General features: G+C 40.7%; 1 protein-coding gene across 2 annotated transcripts in view; it reads right to left on the reverse strand.

Annotated features, from left to right (window-relative positions):
• Window positions 1-22207, reverse strand: part of ELAC2 (elaC ribonuclease Z 2) — a 2146582-nt gene that overhangs the window by 1191752 nt on the left and 932623 nt on the right. For both annotated transcript variants that reach the window (XM_044068145.1, XM_044068146.1), the window contains exons 13-14: window positions 532-670; window positions 357-442 (exon numbers count right to left, since the gene is read on the reverse strand). In XM_044068145.1, coding sequence (XP_043924080.1) covers window positions 357-442; window positions 532-670 — 225 coding nt within the window. The remainder of the gene's footprint in view (window positions 1-356; window positions 443-531; window positions 671-22207) is intronic.

Below are 22207 nucleotides of genomic sequence, written 5' to 3' on the forward strand. Positions count from 1 at the left end.
AGGAAAACACGATTCATCCCATGGCTAGATATTAAGTTAGTAAAAGTCACCATTCAAAAATAATGTGGGGTCAAAGCACTGCAGGGATATGGAACAAGGTCTAAATGCCACCACTGGTTGTGAAAATAAGCAACCAATGCACAATGAGTAGATGAGCTGAAGAACACCGTCCTTGCTTTGAGCAGCAGTAAATTTTACAACACGGTTTATTGAAAAACATAGTTGCAGCAGCACCTTAATGCTGCTTAATCACCTGTTCAGGTCATAACATTGGCAATGTTAAACTCTGGTTTCTCTTTTTAATGAAAACACACTTTAAGAATGAACACAGAGTGCCAAACAGTGTACTTACTAACCTCTGCCACTCAGCCTTTGGCCTCAGCTGATACTTCAGCAAGCACTCTCCTTGGACATAAGGTGCAGGTAATTCCATAAGATGTTCCTGAAAAAAACAAGGTTATTTTTCAAAGATTTAAGGACACAACAGCTAGGCATTTTCAGTTATAACTCTAGAAAGAACATTTGTTGCACCTTATTTTGTGAGCTCTTTAACAGTGGAAATATTTCTGGATGAATAAGGTTTAGCTGAGTCTGAATTTTGTGAATACGCAGATTATGCACTGTTTGTGAACTTTCGTTAAGTATCAGATGTTCTGTGGTTGAAGGAAACCTGCAAAAAAAAATATGAAGACTAATAATTAGAATAAAAACTGAGTTATACATGTATTCTTTTTTCATATGTACACATTGTACAAATATGATTTTTGTCTTAAGTATTTTAGTACATAATAAACTGCTCAAGTCCTGACTTTCCTGAACATTATTCTGCACATACTGTTTCCACAAACTCCATTCATTTCTATGCAGTGTACTCCTTCCCTTTTCTAAAGATCCTACCCTCCAGTTCTTTTATCTTCTTTGCAACACTCAACAATTCTTAACAGGTGGTTTTGTTTTTGATTTCTATTTACTAGTAAGTGTCTTTCTGACCGCCAAAAGCATTAAACGTCGCAGTGCCTTACTATGTCTTGGCTGGTCTATTTCTATATCCCAACTCAAAAGAATAATTTCCTCAGTTAAAATAATTTCTTCTCTCAACATTTTTGACAAAACATCCAGTAAGGAATTTCTACATTCTATCACCTAATTACATTCCCAAAAACATGTTTTCAGGTACCCCTCTCTTTCCCATAAAATCTCAAGCAATTGTCTACATGTGGAAAAATTCTCAGAAATCTACTTGGGGTAATGCATAACAATATTCTTGGCAAGAAATAAAGGACTTCTACATGCCTTGCTAGGATCAAATCTGAAATGAACTAATCCAAATACATTGGTCTTGTTCTAAAGCACTAAGACGTTGATGGATCTCTGAGTGCAAAACAACATAATACAAATAGGTACCACTGCCGCACCACCCTTCCCGAGAACTAATTCATCTACTGGTTGTTAACATGCAGTTTCCTTTTTAGGTTCACCTGGTATCCTCTAAGACTTAAGCCTGTGACTGCCTGAGGCCAGGGGACCAATCCAAATGTTCATTACAATCTATATTATATATACCAGGATCTCCTCTCCCCCATGTCTTCTACAGGCAAGGAACAAAATGTTCATTTTTTTTTTTTTTTTTAAAGTGTCTGCCATACGATTAATGGAACAACTTAGTAATATGTTTAGTTTGTCTTCGACACCCTTTGCATTTTTTAATTAAACTCCTGTGCATGCCAAAATGTGTGCTTTTTGTAGCATACACCTAATAATGCCAGAGTAATACACAATCATTAATGATGGTATTTCCTCCCTACAGCACTAACAAAAAATAATTATTTAAACACCTTATGCATTTTTACAAGATCATACTATCAGCACAGTACCTAAACTAGACTGAACATTTCAAAGAGAAGGGCACTTTTAATGAGGATGAGCAATGACCATAGTCAGGAGAATATGGCAAATTAATTCAAGTAGTAAGTACAGTGTATGTCAATATATATTTTCTACCTTTAGCAAAACATCAGACAGAGTACAGTTATGTAAAGAAACTTGCCATAACAAGATAGGTTAGAATAAATCACTGCTGCAGTATCACTAAGTATTATGAGTTATATCCTGCCAAGGACATTTTATTTATTATTTATTTATTTCCAGTTTGATAACCGGGGAAGTCCACTGGGCTCGAAAGCCCGTTTTCAGTGGAGGCCCGGGGAGAAAAGCTCCATGATAATACAATGAAGTAATACATTGCACACAAAAATACAAGCATACATTGATGATAATACATTGAACACAAAAACACAGCAGAAAGAGAGTAAACTAATACATTACATAACAGCTGGCCAAGCCTTCCAAAGCCTTTGGCTACCTTCCACATATGCACCCAAAAACAGCTGGTGTACGAGATCCCAAGGGAGAAAACCAGCAGTGTGGGTGCAAAAATCTTCAGGACTTTCCTGCCAAATGAGAAAAAGGTAATGCAACACAAAAATGTGGGTGTGGGTGGGTGAGTAGGGGGGAGTGGCTACTGCAGCAGTGATTTATTCAAACATCTACTGTTACAGTAGGTTTACTTAGACAACTGTACTACGTTCATTCATTAAATCACTGCTGCAGTAGCCTTAGCTATGGGTAGATTACCATAGCTAATACAGACTTGTGAGAAGGAATGATTAGGGTTCAGGAATTCCTGAAGAACAGTCCAGCAGAGCCAGTTCTAGACATGGAAAATATTAATTTAAACTGTAGTCCTTTGTGAAGGAATGCACTGAGGATCAAAAAGCTGTCTCCAGAAGTCTCTAAAGCCCATTTTTCAAACAAAACAAAATAAATAAAAAAAAAACATAGAAGCCACGGCCTTGGTAGAATGAGCCTTGAAGCTGCCTAGAATTATGTTATTATGGTGGGAATAATTGAAAGCATAGCAACAACCATCTGGAAATAGTCCATTTTGACATGGATTGCTCTTATTTCTTACCTTCACATGACAAAACAGCTGTTCAAGTGAGCTGCTACTACTGCCATATATTTAGTGAACAACCTGAGGGCTGTGGTGAGGCCAAAGGGCAGTGCTCTGAAATCACAGTGACTGGCTCCCAGCCAGAAGCGAAAGTACCTTCTGGACTGTCTGTTCACTTTTATGCGATAGTATGCATCCTGAAGGTTTATTGAACACATCCAGTTGTCCTTGCCCAAAAGGGCAGAATGGACTGAACAGTGACCATCGGAAACTGTGCATGCCAAACTGACTTGTTCAACACAATGAGATCCAAAATCCCATTTTCTTTGGCACAACAAAAGAATCTGGAGTAAGTTCCCGATTCTATTTGGTCTGGTGGGACCTCTTGGATGACTTCTAGCAGCTTTTGTATCTCTTGTGCTGTTTTCCCCTGACTGGGGAAACACTGGGAATTTTTTGTACGGATGGAAGAGGTAGGGAAAAGGGAATTATACACCCTCTGGAAATAACCTGCTGCAAACAATTGTCTTTTGCTACATTTAGCCAGGCTCTCTGGTGCAGGGATAATCAATCCCCAACTGCCTCCAGAGGTGGGCAATTGAGCCTCCTTTCAGGAACACTAATGGGGTATGTTGGAAAAGAAATACTTAAACCCCTAGTTTTGAGGGTCTCATCTGCCACGGAGGTGTCACCATCCATTATAGCTCCCCCCTCTGTCTCTAGGGGAGCTATCTCCATCTGTGCCTTGGAAAGGACTCTGACTTTTTGAACTATAATTTTGGTCACCCTGTTGATTTCTTGAGAAAGTTCTTTGAGAGGGGTCGAAAAACGCACACCCAATGCAGAGAGGGTTTTTCCATCCTTCTCACACCCGGAGAGTGTATCCTTAACTTTGGGGCCAAACAAAAAGTCCGGTCAAAACAAGCATTGACAAATGATTGATTGAAGAGCTCTGCAAAATCACACAGGTGCAGCCAGGCAAGCCTCCTGATGGAGATACCTGACCCCGTGGCACCCAAGGCACCTTCTGCAGCGTGCGAGAAGTCTCACAGATGAATTAGACATAGCTTGAAAGGGTACCCAACTGAGAGGCTATTTAAGATTTAGCCTCAGCGCGGTCAGTCCTTGAATGAGATTTTGACATCTCTTTAATCAAATTTCTTTCAAGTCTCGTAAAATGTGCCAGATAGTTCAGTGACCTAAATGCAAAAGTCTCTGAAGCATAAACATGCTTCCCAAATCTCTCTCTCATCCTAGACTCTCTGTTAGGAGGATGGACAGTGGAACTCTGTTCAGCAAGTTCCTTCTTCCTGGCCGCCACCATGACCATGGCATCTGACGGCACCCCCCTTACTCCAAAACTCCCTTCCTACTGGTGGAGCCAGAATTTGGTCTGGTCTTTTGGGGATTAGCTCAACCAAATCAGCTTCCCTCCACGCCCACCTACATCGGCAGGTGGACTAACCCAGGAGGTAGATGGGCCAGCACAAAAGGCCTCCAGAAATACTGATTACTCTGGAGAAGGGTCTTGGGAAGACCAGCCACACTTCTGCTTAAAGATCTCGAGAATGAGAAAAATCTAAATACAAACAATGGTAAGTGAAGATACGCAATTATCTTGTAAAGAGGGTGAGAAAAATACCAACTATGGTAAGGAAAAAGTATACACTAAGTGTAAATGGAGTAGGGAAGGAAGGCTAGGCCTACCAACAATCATAGGAAAAAGGTACACTCAAAGGTGTATGAAGAATAAGAATATCAGCAATAACAACTTAAAAATAACATTAAAGATTAAGTAGTTTTAAGGAAGTAATATGCAAAAAAAGACTCGTCTCCCACTTTACACTCGAGGGCTGAAGGTGACCACATCTAGAAACGAAAGAGGCAAGAGAAATCTGAAGGATATTAGGGACTGATGCATTACGTGTAGGGAAGGAGCTTGAGAGTTTTTTGGTGCCCACAAGCACGTGTAACGTCACAGTCATATCAATCTGATCTGAACCCATTAGTTGAGGAATGAATGAAAATAATCATCAGATCCAGTGCGATTGAAGCTTTAAAGGTACCTGCTACTAAGTGCACACAAACTAGAAAATCTTAGCCATTTACCAATATAATGGACTTTCTAGTAGCAAGTTTCTAGGCCTCCTTTAACACCTGCTGCAAATCCACAGAAAAAATGTGCCCTCACAGTATCAAAAGTGAATCTTCCAGGCAGTCAGTTATAATGGCTTCAAGACAGGTGTACCCAGCACATCATTCTTGTGTGACTAGATCCATTCTGTGAGGAAGCTTGTAGTAACTGCCCATGGCCAGTTCCATAAGAAAGGAGAATCACTATTGCCTGGACCAAAAAGGCGTCACCACAATGATTTTTGAAGAGTCCTTCTGAATCATCAGAATTGCACTGAATGGTGGAAACAGTCATTCAATTTTTATTTGTGAGGATCAGTCTTGGTCCTCCTCAGCTTGTGTACTACAACGTTTTGCTCAGACAGAATATTGGAAGCCTGGACAATCAGACTGTGCTGAATGTCTACCTCCCAAACCACAACAGCTAGTATGCACAGAGGGTAAGATGTAGTAAGGCCCCTGTCTATGTACTACATTACAGTGGTGATTTGGATGACTATAACAGGTACTGAAGACTATAGATGGTAGAAAAATTTGAGATAATTTATTACCAACATTTCCTTGACATTTAAAGTGTTTTGATCTGTCTTGTTTGTTCTACAGAACTTACCGTTTATCCCCATTTAGACAGCACCCAATGCAAACTCTGATGCATCTGTTACACACTGTGATGGAGATGGTACACAGAAGTGAAGACCTAGATTCACAGAGATCTAGTCTTTCCATCACAGCAATTATCTCTTTACAATGCCCAACACTTAGTATAAAAAAGGCAGAGGATAAAGAATTTGGTGCAAACTGATTTCAGAAACCACTGAATTTTTATCATATGCAGTCTGGCAGGGAGTTGTGAGAATCATAGATGGCATTAACTCTAAATTCCTGAAAAATTCCTTGGCTGAAGTCTCTGACTGAATGGAAAATGTCAGGAACAAACAGAGACAGACATTCATTTTTTTTCTTGTGGAAAAAAAGCCTTCTGAATGGATGTGTTCAGAAGGCAACCAAGGAACACTATCCTGTGCAAAGGAATGAGTGAGGATTTTTGCAAGTTCACTTGGAAGCTTAGGTTAAGATGGAGAATTCTTACGCAAATTAAGTGGCTCCTGGCATTTTATAAAAGAAGGCAAAGGCAAGCAAGTCTTCTAAATAAGGAAACGTGAATACCCTGCACAGCTGGTTACCACGGCAACTATACTCTCAGTAAACTCCAATGAGCAGAAGACAGATCAAAGGGCAATGCAGAAAACTGAAAGTGCAATCTAGACAAAGAGAATCTCAAACTGCCTGAATTCTATGGCAATAGGAATGTGATAAGCATCTTTAAAATACAGAGTTGCCAAAAGCTTGAAAAGGGCAATATTTTGAAATTTGGAACTTTTACAAACTGGTAGACAAAGGAGAAATCTGGAATTGGTCTCCAGGAGGCTTCCTTCTTTGGCACCAGAAAAAAAAATTCTTGAATAAAAACCTTTTTCAAATTTGGTTTGTAGGAACAGATTCAATTACTCCCACAAACAGTGCACTGCTTAATGACCAGAGGGAAAAGGGAAGCTTGATTTGGATGATGAAGAGAAATCTCCTGGAAATGAGGAAAGAACTCCCATTGCCACTTGCAACCTACAAATTGCATTCAGAACCCATTTGTCTTTGACAATTTGTTGCAACGGAACTGGAAGAACATAGTTCTCAGTTCTGGGACTAATTTATGGGATTACCAGGGTGTGTGTGTGTGTGTGTGTGTGTGTGTGTGTGTGTGTGTGTGTGTGTGTGTGTGTGTGTGCGTGTGTGTGTGTGTGTGTGTGTGTGTGTGCGTGTGTGTGTGGGGGGGGGGGTGATGCTGCAAGAGTCATTTTGAAAAACTAGGTTGTCCTTTTTCTGAGAAGTTCCATCTTTTGAATATCCCTGCCACTTTTGCTTGAAAGTTTATTTGAGAAGCTTGTAGAGACTGCTTGTTCTGCTTTTTAGAAAAAAAAAAAAAAAAAACTATCCACAGTTTGAGGAAACTTTCTTTGCAAACGTGGAAAAGGAAAGCTGAACAATCTGATTAACAACCTGGATGCATTTCCCTCTTTTATTAAACTGAGGATCTGCATAGCAGAGGGGTCAAATAAAATGTCTTATCTATGGCAGAATTCAAAATTTCACTCAGAAAATATAAAGAATGTTTGGTTACGTGAAAAGCAATCAGAGGAGACTTTTCAGAAATTGGAAAACTGCCGAGTTAAGTTCCTCATATTGTCAAAAAATGCCAACAAAAACTTTTAACGTTAACTTGGCAGTTGAGAAACATAGAAAATAAAGTGGCAGAATAAAATATTTCCCAAATATGTCAAAATATTTCCCATCCTTACCTGAAGGCACAGGATTTGAATTGAGTTTTTTGCTGCAGCAGAATTAGAAAAAGAAATTGCAGCAAGGTCAGATCTGGGATGGGAAAAACATTTACAAGACTGAGGAATGTTATACAGTCTATCTGCAGTTTTAGAGTCTACAGGTTGACTGTCAGCTATACTGCAAATAATGACATCCACAAAAGCTGATAAGAGTGGAGGAATGGCAACTGGTTGAGGAAATACAATTTGTAATCAACCATATTGTTTATTTTTTCCTAAGATACTGGACAAATTATTCAGTTCCTTGGAGATAACTTCAGAGAAATAAAATTCCTTAAGAGAATGCTCTAAAAAAAAAAAATAAAAAAAAAACATTTATTTAGAATCAGATACTGGTACTTGAGCAGAAACCAAAGAAGATGCCCTTTTGCAGTCCATTCCCTGACTGTTCTTCAGACAGGGAATCATCACAGTCTAATGAAAGTTTCTATTCAATGCATTCCAGTTAGAAAAAAAAATGTTCTAATGCCTACAATAAACCCTGAATTAGTCCAATAAAATCTTCCTTATCCATAGCAGCACAGCCTAAGGAAGATAAATGGTTAAGTTTCAGTGTCTTTTTCTCAGGGATACCTTAGGAGGAGACCTACTGCAAAACTGCAGCTTCACCCCGGGGAACAGCATCTTTCTCCAGTCACTGAGAGAAGCCCTCTATGGTTCCTCCTTCGACACTAACAACAGTGGCTCTACCATGCCCGCCAAGGCCACCAGAAAAACTGCAGAGCATGTGTCTAATCCTCCCCCCGGTCCTTAATGAATTAAAGTACAGTTGTGTACACTTACCATAAATGTAGATGCTTGAGTGTATTCACTGTTGCAGTCATCACCTGTGGGCTATCCCTGCTGTGGTAGCCCTCGGCCGGCCTGAATATCAGAGTCAATGTTTTTCTGCGTCGGCTGCGGTCGCTTGTGACTGACATCAGGTTGTCAGTGCTTTAAACAAGGCAACCAATGCCATTACATCAGTTTTTCTTCCCCTAACCAGTCAGAAGCCCAAGGAAATATGGTAAAGTGGTCCTGGTGGCTAAAAGCCACCATAAGAAGCTTATGTCTCCCTAAGGAAAGAGGATATAAGGGGGAAGGGGGGGACCAGGAATGCAATAGTAAATACACTCGAACATCTACATTTATGGTAAGTGTACACAACTGTACCATGTTTTTCGTATTTCACTGTTGCAGTCATCACCTGTGGGAGAGGGGTGGAAGGATTAGTTAGAGACCTAGGCATGGGTAAGCATGCCCTGCAGAGGCAAACACTGCCCTAGCCTTAGAGAAAAGAGGTAGGTGGTAATGCTTTGTAAAGGTAGGGACAGAGGTCCCCGGTGGCAGCTTCCAAGATGTCCCTGGTGGGAACTCCTCTGAGGAATGTTGTGGAAGTGGAGGTTGCCCTAGTGGAATGGGTATGAATAGACTTAGGAGGTGGTTTCCCATGTAATCTGTAACAGAAATGGATACAGTGTGATATCCATTTGGAAATAGTTTGCTTGGAAATGGGCTTCCCCTCTGCTCCTGGGGCAAAGCTGACCAGAAGTTGGTCTGTTTTCCTAAAGGGTTTTGAAGGGTTTAGTATGGTCCAGGTAGTATCTGAGCTGCCTGTGCATGTTTAGAGAGTGCAGAATTCTTTCCCCCTTGTTCTGAGGGTTAGGGAAGAAGGTGGGTGGATGTATGGCCTGGTTGAGAGTCGCATTATACACCACCTTGGGCATAAAGGAGGGGTTAGTCCTCAGGGAGACCCTGTCTGCATGGAAAATGATGAAGGGCTCAATGGCCATCAGTGCCTGAAGTCCTGAAACCCTTCTGGCTGAGGTGATAGCTAGTAGGAAAGCAGTCTTCCAGGAGAGGTATTTCAGTTCTTCTGAAGCAGCAGGTTCAAAGGGTGGTAAGGTTAGTTTTCCAGAACATAATTCAGGTCCCAGGTTGACGTGGGTGGCCTTCTGGGAGGTCTGATATTAGAAGCCCCTCTGAGGAATTGTATTCCCATTTTTTTGGATGACATCTTCATTTTGTGGCAGGGAGCTCAAGGTTCAGATAGAAGAATTTATTCAATATTTAAACACTACAAATTTTCTCAAATTTACTTTAAAGTTTGATAAGGATGGTATCACTTATTTAGATACCTTCATAACACATTGTCCGAATGGCTTTAGGTCCAGAGTATTCAGGAAGGATACCTTTTGTAATGCCTATTTGCACTTCGATAGTAATCATCCAATGAAACAAAAACAAAATGAGTATAATTAAAGGACAGGCAATAAGAATAGCTTGGATGACATCACATTTTGAAGACGTCTGAGCTGAATTAGAACAAAATTTCTGTAATGCTTCAGGAAAGGGGATACCCCAAGAGTTGTACAGATGAGATCATTGAGGAAGTGTATAAAATGTGGGGTACTCAATATAAGCCACTTTTGGGGGTTGGTTTAAATAAGGAATCAACCCTAGGTGGAACAAATTATGTACCAAATAGGTATGATAAAGCATGTGTATTGCAATTTAATCGTTCTCCCGTTTTATTCTCAGCTGGAGTGTGGGGAGTGCCTTCTGTGTGGAGTCTGCATGTCCTCCCAGCGGTTGGGTGGGCGTTTGAAAGACATGCGTAAATGGGCGTGCCTTAGTTGAAGGTTGAACGTCGAGCTGGCATCTCGGCGTTCATGAAAATCTACTGCCAATTATTAGTGGACCGGAGTTCCGCTGTGGTAACCCCTAACCGGGAAAAAGCCGAAAGACAACAACAACAACAACAACCAGCAGTATTAAGAATGCTTTTTTACATAACTGGAATATTTTTAGAACTAATAATGAAGTATTAGAGAAGGTTGATGGGGGTCCAAGATTTGTTACCAAAACAGGGGCAAATTTTAAAAAGCTTTTTGAACATAAGTTGGAGTCAAATGATTCCATAGATCATGAAACTAGGGCATGTGGTAGCCAATGTCCATATATTATTAAGGTGACTTCCTTAATATTTAATAATTATTTAAAGAGTAAAATAACTTTTAAAAAAGGAAACTGCAGCACAAGTAGGGTGGTATATTTAGCAGTATGTGAATCATGTTCACATGTTTATGTTGGTAAAACAGAGCATTCTTTAAAATATAGAGTTTATGAACATCTCAGTGATATAAAGAATAAAAAATGAAGTAACGCCCTTTATAAACATTCAATATCCTGTACTTCCTTTACTAAATTCCTGTTTGGTATAACAGATAATATTAGATTGGATCCCAGGAGAGGAGACTGGAAAAATTATTTGAAAAAGAAAGAGACTGAATGGCAGCTAAGGCTGGCTGCAATGTTTCCACCCAGGTTAAATGACGCTATATCTATTTCTCCAATGTTAAATGAAAGAGCCAATATTATTTGAATAATAGTACAATATTGTATATTTTTCACATTTTTATTTATTTATATTTTTTATGAAATAAAAGGTGTATAATAAAGTGATTTACTTACTATATTTTATATGTATGCATATAGTGCTTTTAAAGTTCAGACAACCTATTCATTAATCATTCATTAATTATTCATGCATTTTGATAATACGAATGTTGATTGGTTAAACAATTATGATGTTATTTAATTGAATTATTTAAATTGGTTAGGCAATGTATTGTGATGTATTCTGAAGAAGTCTCCTTAGCAGAGATGAAAGTGCTTAATACTGTCTTCATTGTGTTTATAGATTAAAAGTCATTCATATGTCAGGTGCTGGGCATCCCATCAGCCTTGGGTACACCTGCTTGCTAGGTGAGTGCCCCAAGCAATGTCTGAGGCTTCGGTGGTGATGGTCTGCCTGGTAGGAAGGAGGGTGAAGGAAGACCCTTGTTCTTGGCAGAGGCCCCTGCCCACCAGAGAAACTCGGCCCTTATACAGGGGATCAGCGAGAGAGAGGTCTCTAGAGGCTGAAAGTGCTGGCACCAAAGGTTCTTTAGATACCACGGATGTTTTCTCATGTGAAGCCTGGCCAGAGGAATTAGAAGGATGCAGGATGTCACGTACACCAAAGCTTGCAGGAACTTACTCGCCGTGAGGTGACTTCTGGAAGCCAGCTGGGTAAAGTAGAGAGGCAGGAAGCTATGCTTTTATGGTGATAGGAAGGCCAATTGGGATGCTGTGTATAGCAGTGCTCCCAAGAAAATGATCATCCTGGGGGGTGTTTGCTTTGATTTCTTCTCATTGATGGTGAACCCTAAGGAAGTTAGGAGGGTTCTGACAAAGAGGAGGTCCTGGAGCAGTTTTTCTTTAAACTCTGCCTGAATGAGGCAGTCATCCAGATAAGGGTAAATCTGTATATTTCTGTCTGCAAAATGCTATGGCCGAGGCTAAGCATTTGGTGAATACCTTGGAAGCAGTAGATAAGCCAAAGGGTAGCGCATAGAACTGAAAGCGTTGTGAGCCTGCTCTGAAGCATAGAAATTTCCTGCAGGATTCCTTTATGGGGATGCGGAGGTAGGCATCTTTTAGATCTAGGGTCACTAACCAGGCATTTTTTGTCAGCATAGGCAGCAGCTGCTGCAAAGTTAGCATTCTGAATTTGGGGATCACCAGGGAGGTGTTCAGAATGGATAGATCCAGGATGAGGCACCAAGTGCCCTCTTTTCTGGGAACAAAGAATAGTCTGGAATAAAAGCCTTTGCCTGTTTGATCTGCAGGAACAGTTTCTAATGCCCCCTGGAATATGAGAGTTTGGACTGGTTTCAATGCCTCTGCCCACTGACTTGGAGGTAAGTCTGGGTACCCTCTTGGAACAGAGAGTTCACTGAAACAGAATCTGTATCCCCGAAAAATTATCTTTAACACCCATTGGTCCTCTGTTACAGAAAGTCAATTTTCTTTGCAGAGGGGACAGCCTTCCTCCTAGCTTTTGGTGAGTGAAAGGAGGGCAGAGGGGGGAGAGGGAGTCATTGAGAGTTTTTGCCATGGAAGGATGGCTAAGAACTCCCTGCCTTTGGGGCAGAAGTGGTCCACTGTTTGGTTCTCTGCTGTCCCTGGGATAGGAGCCTGGGTGGTCTGTCCCTGCAGGGCTTACTTTGCCCCTGTGTGCTAGGTGTAGGAAAGGACCAGTGCTTAGAGGGAAAATTCCTGCTGAACCTAGGAGGTTGAACCTAAAAGAAATATTTTACTGTTTGCATAGATTTTGCTTTGTCTTCCATCTTTTTAAGCACCTCTTCTGCTTTTACTCCAAACAAGTGGTCCTTATCAAAGGGTGCATCAATTAATTTAGACTTGACGTGATCAGGAAGAGTTGTTCCTTCAACCATGCATACCTCCTATTGACAGATCCTGATACTGCTGCCCTGCTTGAGGCTTCTAGGGCATCATATCCACAGTGCCATGGGTGTCTGGCCACTTGACAAGTAGAGTGCAGTAAATTTGCTAACTCTTTCGAATTGGCACAGTCAGGAAAGGTAGAAATCTTTTTCTTTAATAGTTCCAAAGTGTGTTGTTGATATTTTAACATATGGAACTGACAGTTGAGTGCTCTGGCAGCTAAGGTTGCAGAGGTGTATACTTTTCACCCCAATTGTCCCAGAGCTCTGGAATCCTTGTCAGATAGAATAGGATTCTTTGAAAAAACAGCCTTAGCTCCTTTAAGTCCCTGTGTAATGACCACCGGGGTCTGCAGCAGGATTTCTGTACAGGTATTTGTGAGAATACGGTACTCTGTAATACCTATCAGGTTTACTGGGAGCAGAGGGGAGGGTGTCAGGGGCTAAGCTGGATTCATGAAAAACATTATCCACCACTTCTAAAATAGGGGGATGGCTAGGGGTCGGTACTGGGGCAGGTCTAGAAACTCTCAGTCTTTTCTTTGATGGAGGAAAGTCTTGAGATTCTCAATGGAAATGTTCCCTGACAGTGTGAAGGGTTTCCCCAAAGGAAAAGTCTTCTGGTGGGGAGGCAGAAGGAATAGATTCCTCTGCATCTGTATCCTCATAAGCAGTAAGAGGTTGCTGTTCCTCTTCAAAATCTAAATAATCAGATTCCTCAGAATCATGCTCTGTCATAATTTCAGGAGAAGGGTGTCTTTTCCTTTTAGAAGTTGTGGCCTGACTACCCCTGATAAGGGAGATAAGATCTTCCGCCATCTTAAGCATTTGGGATTGGGCTGGTGGAGTAAGAGTAAGACGGTGACTAAAGGTAGATTTTCCAGGAGTGGCCTGGCTTCTAGGCCTAAGAGTATCCATCATTCTGAGAGAAATGGTAGTCAGATGAGAAGATGTTTTTTATCTAGAATAAATGGTGCGAAAGGCCTCCTCGGAAGCCAGTGTCTGCGTCACGGCTTCGGACCGAACCGAGGCAGAGACAACCAAAGGCTCGAAAGACGAAGATTTCTGCGGCATACCGGACTCTGAAAGGGTCTCGGTAGAGGCCTGTGTAGATATTGTATTGGCCATCAGGGGCTGCGAAAGCGCCTCACTGAATTCCGGAGAACTGACAACCTGCTTAGCGTCATCAGAAGGCTTAGCCTTGTGTGGTCTGTCTCTATCTTTATCTCTACTTTTTTTTGAATGTTTACAGATTGTTGGCTGATGGACGCCATTTCAGAATGTAAAGACGGAAGATGAAAATACCTGTCTACAATAAGAGCTCTACAACAAATAGTTCTCATGTTAAAGAGGGCACAGAACAAGCAACGGGGGACATTGTGGTCTTGGCCTAAACAAATGACGCAGTATGAATGGAATTCTCTGTGTGGGATCTGCTTTCCACAAGTGAGACAACTGTCAACTTTTTCGGACATCGGTTAGTGCAAGAAAAAAGGATCCCCAACAGGGAACTTAGCTTTAGACGTTTTCAGCTGTAATTCGAGCTCTGGTAGCAACTGACCGGCACACTTGCGAACTGCTTCTACTACAGGCTCCATGGCAAGAAAGACTGATGTAATGGCGTCAACTGCCTTGCTTTATAGCACTGAAGAACTGACGTCAATCACAAACAACTGCAGCCAACGCAGAAAAACAATGACTCTGGTATTCGGGCCGTTCGAGGGCTACCACAGCAGGGATAACCCACAGGTGATGACTGCAATAGTGAAACATGAAGAAAATCCCCAGAAGCATCTGGAGAAAAAAAGAACCAGAAATGGCCACATTAGCGTCAACCACCAGTTGTTGAGGCACAGATAGAGCTCACTGTGTTGGTAAGATCGCCTTATTCACTATTTTCTTTCTTGGGCCAAAGGAAGGTAGGGATCAGAAAGCAGCTCTGCTGGAAAAGAAGCCCGATTTGCAGGTTGCGAAGTTTAAGAGTTGGCGACAGGTAAGTTGTCAAAACTAGTGTTAAAGCAAAATACACAATGACACTTCACACAGCACTATCCTACTTAAAATAATAATTTCAAGAATATTAGCCCAGTGGTTTCCACAATAACTTCTTAAATCAAAACAAAACTCTCCTAGTGTACAAATAAGTCCCACTCGTAAAAATAAGAGCTAAGTAGCATTGACAAAGTTGTTCTAACTCGAAAGCTTTGCTGTTTTATTGTTCCTACATTTTTATTCAGTTTTGATGAGTGACAGTTGAGTGTCTGTTTGTTGTTTTTTTACTTAACTGCTTAAATTAAACAAACAGTAAACATTAAAATTAGAAGGTAACAAGTCTGCCAGACAAGCCAGTCTAGAGGTCGCACAAAATCAGCAAAATACACTGTTCCTGTCAAAAACACAGTTTTCACAGAAAAATATATATTCTGGAAGGTTTTCCCTAAAGGGAACTTACCTGGCATTCAAAGGAAGACTGCTAGCTGGCCACTGATAAACTAAAGCCCACAAGAGGAGTGCTCTGTCAGGACAAAAGAACTTAACTTAAGATTTTGGCACCCGGCTTACTGGTTTTCTCACTTGAGATCTTATGGGTAGCTAAAAACTTTGGTAGGCTGGCTGGGTGTTATATTCTTGGCAGCCTATAATCCATATAACTTGGGCTACTGAAGCAGTGATTTAATGAATAAAAACTGGCAAACATTTAGCAGCACTATTAATCTTGTGTACAGACCTTTCTACTTCCCCCCTTCTGGAACAGTATCACTGCATTTTACACAACAGCCTAGAATTGCACTTGTGGCACATATTTAATAATGACCATCAAGTTATGTGATAACAGAATATAGGGTGATAAGGAGCCACATAAGTGATTTACCTGTACTTACAGCAGTTCTCCTGAATCTGAAAACATCAAAAGGAGATGCAGCTGGGATAAAAGAAATGTTAAATTCATTCAAAGATGAAAACCATTTAGAAAACTACATTAACTATGGAAACTACCTATACAATAAGAAATATGCCAAAATGCATTGTTCTGGGAAATGTTGAGGGTCTGCAGTCAATAAATGAGCTTTATATAACTGTCTAACAAGATGCCCTAAATATTCCTCCTTAATAAACTTGATGCACTCATTCACTTCTGAGGTTTTCATTTAATTGTATGTTTTTTTCTTTGTTCTCTAGATGTTTGGTTTCATTTTTATTTTAAATTTGTTTACTTACTGATCCATTTGGACCAACTTCAGGCATACCGCAGGGCAATGCAAGATGTACAACTAATACAAGGATATAAACAACTGAGAAGAAAATTCATAAGTTGTACAAAAAAGAAGAAACACCACATGCACTTGTAAAAATGCCTATATATTTGAAGAGAAAGTAAATGCAACAGTGAAGAGAAAGAGATGATACTAAATGAAAGTAAAGACAAGGATGATGGTGGAGTAAGGAGATGGAGAGGGGAGAAAGTACAGTATCAAACAATGAAACGCATAACAGAGATACAGCTAATGCTGCTTAAAAAGAAATGGAATATTACAGATTCGACTATTATGTAATATGACTAAGTAAACTAGCTACAAAGGACTTCTTTGTGTGGATGAGCTTTAAGCTGACATCTAAACTTGGAGGAAGAGGTAAGTTCCTTGATATTGACAGGTAGGAATTCCCATACTGTTGGGCTTAGAGTAGAAAAGCTTTACTTAAGTACAGTGAAGGTTAGTTCTCGGTGTAGTCAGTATTGAGCCTGAGTGAGCTTGATTTCTCAAGTTATGGAAAGAGAACCTCAAAGTAAGTTTTGCAAGCAGGAGAAGCTTTCTAAATGTAAAACAAAAATAAATGGTCTGTGGGTCTAATAAAATATCTGCCATCTGCTTGGCAGGTAATCATTTAGCTTTCCTCACTATTAGTCTGTAGGTGGGTAGCCTGCGGTGGTGCAGCAGATAGTGTTGCTGCCTCACAGCAAGAGGTTCTCTGGTTCGATTCTCGGATGGAGCACCTTCTTTGTGGAGTCTGCATGTCCTCCCCACGGTTGAGTGATGTTTAAAGACATGCAGGTAGGTGCGTGTGTGAATAGGTGTGCCTTCATTGAATGTTGGGTGTCGGACTGGCACCTCGGCACCGTAAAAATCTACTGCCAATTATAAGCGGACCGTCGTTCCGCTGTGGTGACCCCTAACCCGGAAAAGCTGAAAGACATTCCTAGTCTGTGATCTCCACATTGTGGCACAAGGATTGTAAAATAACCCATATTGTTACAGAGGTTCTATAGGGTTTTGGAGTTATTCTTTGCAGCTGGAGTTGCACCATACTCTAATTTTCCTAGTAGAATTCTTTTCCCAGTAGTTTTCTCTTCTGCTGAGGAAAGGAAGATACATATTTTTTTCTGGACCAGAAATGTATGCAGTTAACTTTGTGCCCTGTTACTGTCATGCATATTTGAAAGTTGAGGGACTGGTCTATCAAAATGCCAAGATACTTAAAAGAGGTAGCTATCTCAACACATTCTTTGCTATGGCCCATTATATATCAAAAGGTTAAGGCACTACAGAGTTTGTCTTATTTCAAACAGCATGACTGTTTTTGGAGATATTTAGGAGCCATTTATTACTGTTAATTCAGTTAGTGTGTGGAGATCTTCTTGAGGTTGGACTTGAATGTTGGAGTGGAGGACCTGATGTGAATAAGACCTTATCATCCAGCCTATAGCACAAGTGTAGGTGGGAGAGGTTATTGGGAAGTTTGTTGATGAAACCTGAGAACAGAAATGGAGGCTAAACAGAGTCTTGACGGACACTTAACCAAGAAGGAAATGGGGGAGAAGGAAGATCCAAACTGTACTCTGAAATAATGGTTGGTGAGAAAGTCTCAAAACCAAGGGGAGGCATCAGGGTTCACCCTGAGGAGGTGCATGTAGTTTAGTAGCAGATAATAGTCCACCAACTCAAAAGCATAGGTGGGGTTAATGAATATGGCACCAGTGAGGTTTACGGGCAGGGGAGCATTAAGTTAAGAGTCAGCATGCATTAGTAAGGTAGTCCCATGCATTGCCTTAATAATGCGTGCTCACCTTAACCTTGCATCTTACCTTAGAAAAATGCTTTCCTTAACACTACCACTACACAAGACAGTCTCAAAGATACATGCATCAACAAACATGTACAATACTAAAGCTAACCCCTTACCTTTAGTAACCCTAGCCTGCCAACACTCGCACAAACATTCCCAGCCCTAATACCAAACCACTTACCTCTGTTTACATTCTGAACTATAACAATTTTGACCTTCTACATTCTGAATTTGTCATTCTGAATGTAGACACATATTATAAAAGTCTGTAATGAAAGTCGGGTGTAGCTCATTGCCATAATGTAGCTGAGTTACATACTTGTGATGCCCGTGCCCTGGCCAAGCAAACAAGGAGCTACAATCCTCACCACTAACACCAGTGAGGGGCATCTCATATAGGAGGAAAGGATATCAAGTACACACAGTAAAGTGCAATTTCCCTTAAGAGCACACAGAGATCACAGTCAGTCTGGGGCTGGTCGCTCCCTTGCTCTCCAGGTCCCCACAGTAAGGGTCCAGATCTCAGCCAGCTGGGCAAGCTAAAATCTCTGGCACCCTCTCTGTCCAACCAGTGCTTTGTGTCCCTGCCCAAGTAGCTGACACACAAACACTTTGAGATAAGAGTTTATACAACCACACAGACACTTCTGGGGAAGGCTGGCACAGGTTCCCCAGCTGTGCCCCTTTTACCCAGACCACACAGTAGAAATCACTGCCACCTCCCAACTAATATTTATCAGCTACTCAAAGGCCGTTAAAAGGGTGCCCAGTTATTACTGTGCAACATTATTATCCAATAAGCAGTATAACTAAACAGTCAAGGCTTATTAGAGTGACTTGGTGCAGGATATCCCTATATACATGCAATGTACTCTTAGAGCTTAACTTATCTCTAAACAAAACAGCCACATTTGAAAGGTTTTAAAATATTTAACAATAAATAATAAAAACACAAGACAATACTTCTTACTACACAGTGCTAGTCAAGTGTTCGGAGATCACAGAGAAATACTTAAAATAATTCAGTAGTACAGTTCTGAAATCCAGAAAAACACTTAGTCTAATCTTCCTAGTTTCTAGCTATTTCTAAGAGAAAACACAAGATAAACTTACATAGAGAACACAGGCAGAGTGCTGAAGAGTTGGATGGTCAAGACAAAAATGCTTAATGCCCTCTGATTCTCTCCGTTTTTAAAATCACATTCCTGGTTCCCATTACATCATTCTTCACACTTCCCTGGGTTCCCAGGCTAACAGAAACTAGTTACATTCTTAACATCTCCTTGTGTTACCTTGCAGCTGGTCAGGAAGCAAAGCAATAAAAATACATTTGCATGTTTAACTCTAGCAATTTAACTCTTGGTTAAAACAATAGAAAGAAAGTCTTCATCTACACTGGCCGGAGCCAACTTTTAAAATCAAAGACAGTCATGAAATGCTTGACTTAGCTTCCTTACAGCAGAGTGCACTGTTACATTTTTTTCAGTTACACATATAACTCTATTTTTACCATTTAAGACAACATGCCTGTGGCTTACATTAATATTTACAAATGACAGAATTATCTATAAAATTCTATCTGGCTAGGCTGGCAGCCTTCACAATACTTATAATTAATCTGCATGAAATACTGAGAATACAACATTGTTTCTACAGATGAAGCAGTGTGATCCACTTTTAAAAAGTGAAGTTATTGTTAAAAGCAACTTATGAACCTAAAACAGTAAATTAGTTTCCAATATAGCCAGCAAAGGTTTGATATGCTGAAAACTAATTTTGGATGGGCTTAAAAAGAGGGAAGAATGCAGCATTTGGCTGATAAGTGAATAAATTAGACTATGTTCTATTTTGTTTAACAACGTTTGGAGAACAAATAATATCAGGACAGCACCATAAGATGCAAAGATGGATGCTAAGCAGACTGAAAAAATAGAAGTTATGTACTTACCATAATGTTCCATGTGAGTTATCTCGCCTTTATTCTCATTGATGGGTTCGGAGCCGATCCTCGGCTCTGACACGGCCGATAGCAAGCTCAAGGTTTGCCAGTAGCTCAAGACCAAGCCCCTTATCCCACAATGCACTGCTGGAATTACCTCAGATCTTGCTTGCTGTGAATAACAGTATATATATATATATATATATATATATATATATATATATATATATATATATATATATATGTACATGTACATACACATATATACAACATATACATACCCATATATATATATATATATATATATATATACGAAGAACACTTCCCAAAGGGGAAGAAGAAATATTGAATAACCAGGATGGTACTAGCCTATAAGTCAACAGTCAGCCAGGAGGGGGAAGGAGGGAGGGACGTGAGAATAAAGGCGAGATAAACAACTGACATGGAACGTTATGGTAAGTACGTAACTTCTATATGTGAAGTTGTTGAATCATGCAGTTTATTCTAACTGATGGGTAGAGTCCCCTAGCACCCTCAACCTTGGGTGGCTCATGGGAGTATGTTCTTCAGTACCATAGAACCAAAGGAAGACCTGTCCCTTGAAGCCCTAACTACTTTGTAATGTGTGATAAAGATATGAGGCTGAGACCAAGTGGCTGCAGCGCAAATATTGTCAAGGGGCATTTTAGCTTGAAAAGCAGAAGAGGTAGAGACAGCTCTGGTAGAATGAGCTTTTGGTTTGTACGTTAAAGGCATGCTCGTATTCTCATAAACAAAGGATATACAATCAGAAAACCATTTAGATAAAGTTGTTTTAACCACTGGATTGTCTTTTCTTGCTTCTGAGAAGGGCACAAAAAGTTGGTCTGATTTCCTAATATCCTTAGTTCTGTCAAGATAAAATCTGAGCTGTCTGTGAACATCAAGTTTGTGCAGCATATATTCCAATTTGCTAGAGTGGTTGGGGAAAAAGACTGGCAGTTCAATGACCTGATTGATATTTGACTCAGAACAGACTTTAGGTAAAAATGAGGGGTTTGTTCTGAGATACTCTGTCAGCATGGAAGATCATGTAGGGCGATCTGATAGATAATGCTTGAAGTTCTGATACTCTATGGGCAGATATAACGGCCACAAGAAATATTGTTTTCCAATATAAAAATTTTAAATCACAAGAAGATGCTGGTTCAAAAGGGGGAAGAATAATTTGAGAGAGCATAAGGTTTAAATTCCAGGGAGAAAATGGAATATTGATCAGAGGTCTCATATGAAGAATGCCTTTAAGGAAGGTTTTAGATAATTTATGGCTCATAATATTTGAGCCACCAAGACCACGGTGAAAATTTGAGATAGCAGCTAAATGAAATCGAACTGTAGCAGCTGCTGCCCCTTCCTTAAAAATTTTTGTTAAAAATTCTAAAATTTAAGATAGCGGAGCTCGGAAAGGGTCAATGTTCTGTGTGTTGGCCCAAATTGAGAACTTTTTCCACTTACTGCCATATAATTTCCTGGTAGATGGCTTGTGAGAATACAAGAGAATCTGTCTTGTATCTTCTGAAATTGAATGAACCCTGGCAATTAGGGGAAGTGGATTAGCCAAGCAGTCAGTTTCAGGGACTGCAGAAAAGGATGAAGATCCCCTGACGGGTGGAGTCAGAAGGTCCGGAACTAGATCCAGGATCCATGGATCTTCCAACAGATGATGGTGGAGAAACGGAAACCAAATCTGTCGAGGCCAGTAGGGGGCTATGAGTATAGCAGTCCTTCCCAGCGATTTTGCTTTCTGTAAAAATCTGGGTATTAATAGGAAGGGTGGAAATGCATAAAGGAGACCCGGGGGCCAATCGTGTAAAAGTGCGTCTCTCTGGGGATGACCAAGAGGTGGTATTAGGGCAAAGTAGTTTCTGCATTTTGAATTGATGTGGCTGGCAAAAAGGATGCAGCAAGGCTGGCCCCATTTGCAGAAAATCAACTCCGCAACCTGCTGTTTGAGACACCACTCGTGAGGGGGTAATATTGCCCTGCTTAGCTTGTCCGCTATCACGTTGGATTTCCCCGGGATGTGCACTGCTAACAGAAAATGCTGGGATGACACAGCCCACTGCCATACCCAGAGGGCTTCTCAACAAAGGGGATAAGACTTGGTTCCGCCCTGCTTGTTTATGTACCAGACTACTGACATGTTGTCAGTCTGAATTGCAATAGTCCCTAGAGGGGGAAGAGTCCTGAAAGTACTGCAACGCCAGAAGTATCGCTCTAAACTCTAGAACATTGATGTGCAGATGTGATTCCTGATCTGTCCATGTGGCTTGGGCAGTCTTTCCCTGAAAATGCCCCCCCCCCTATAATGGAAGTGTCTGTGGTCACAGTGGCTATTGGGGGGGGAGAACAATCGGTCTTCTGATTGTGACATGAAGAGACGTCAGCCACCACCGAAGGTCTCTCCTGCAAG

Source organism: Protopterus annectens, chromosome 4.part0 (genome assembly GCF_019279795.1).
Source record: "Protopterus annectens isolate FY-2018-M chromosome 4.part0, PAN1.0, whole genome shotgun sequence".
Lineage (NCBI taxonomy): Eukaryota > Metazoa > Chordata > Ceratodontiformes > Protopteridae > Protopterus > Protopterus annectens.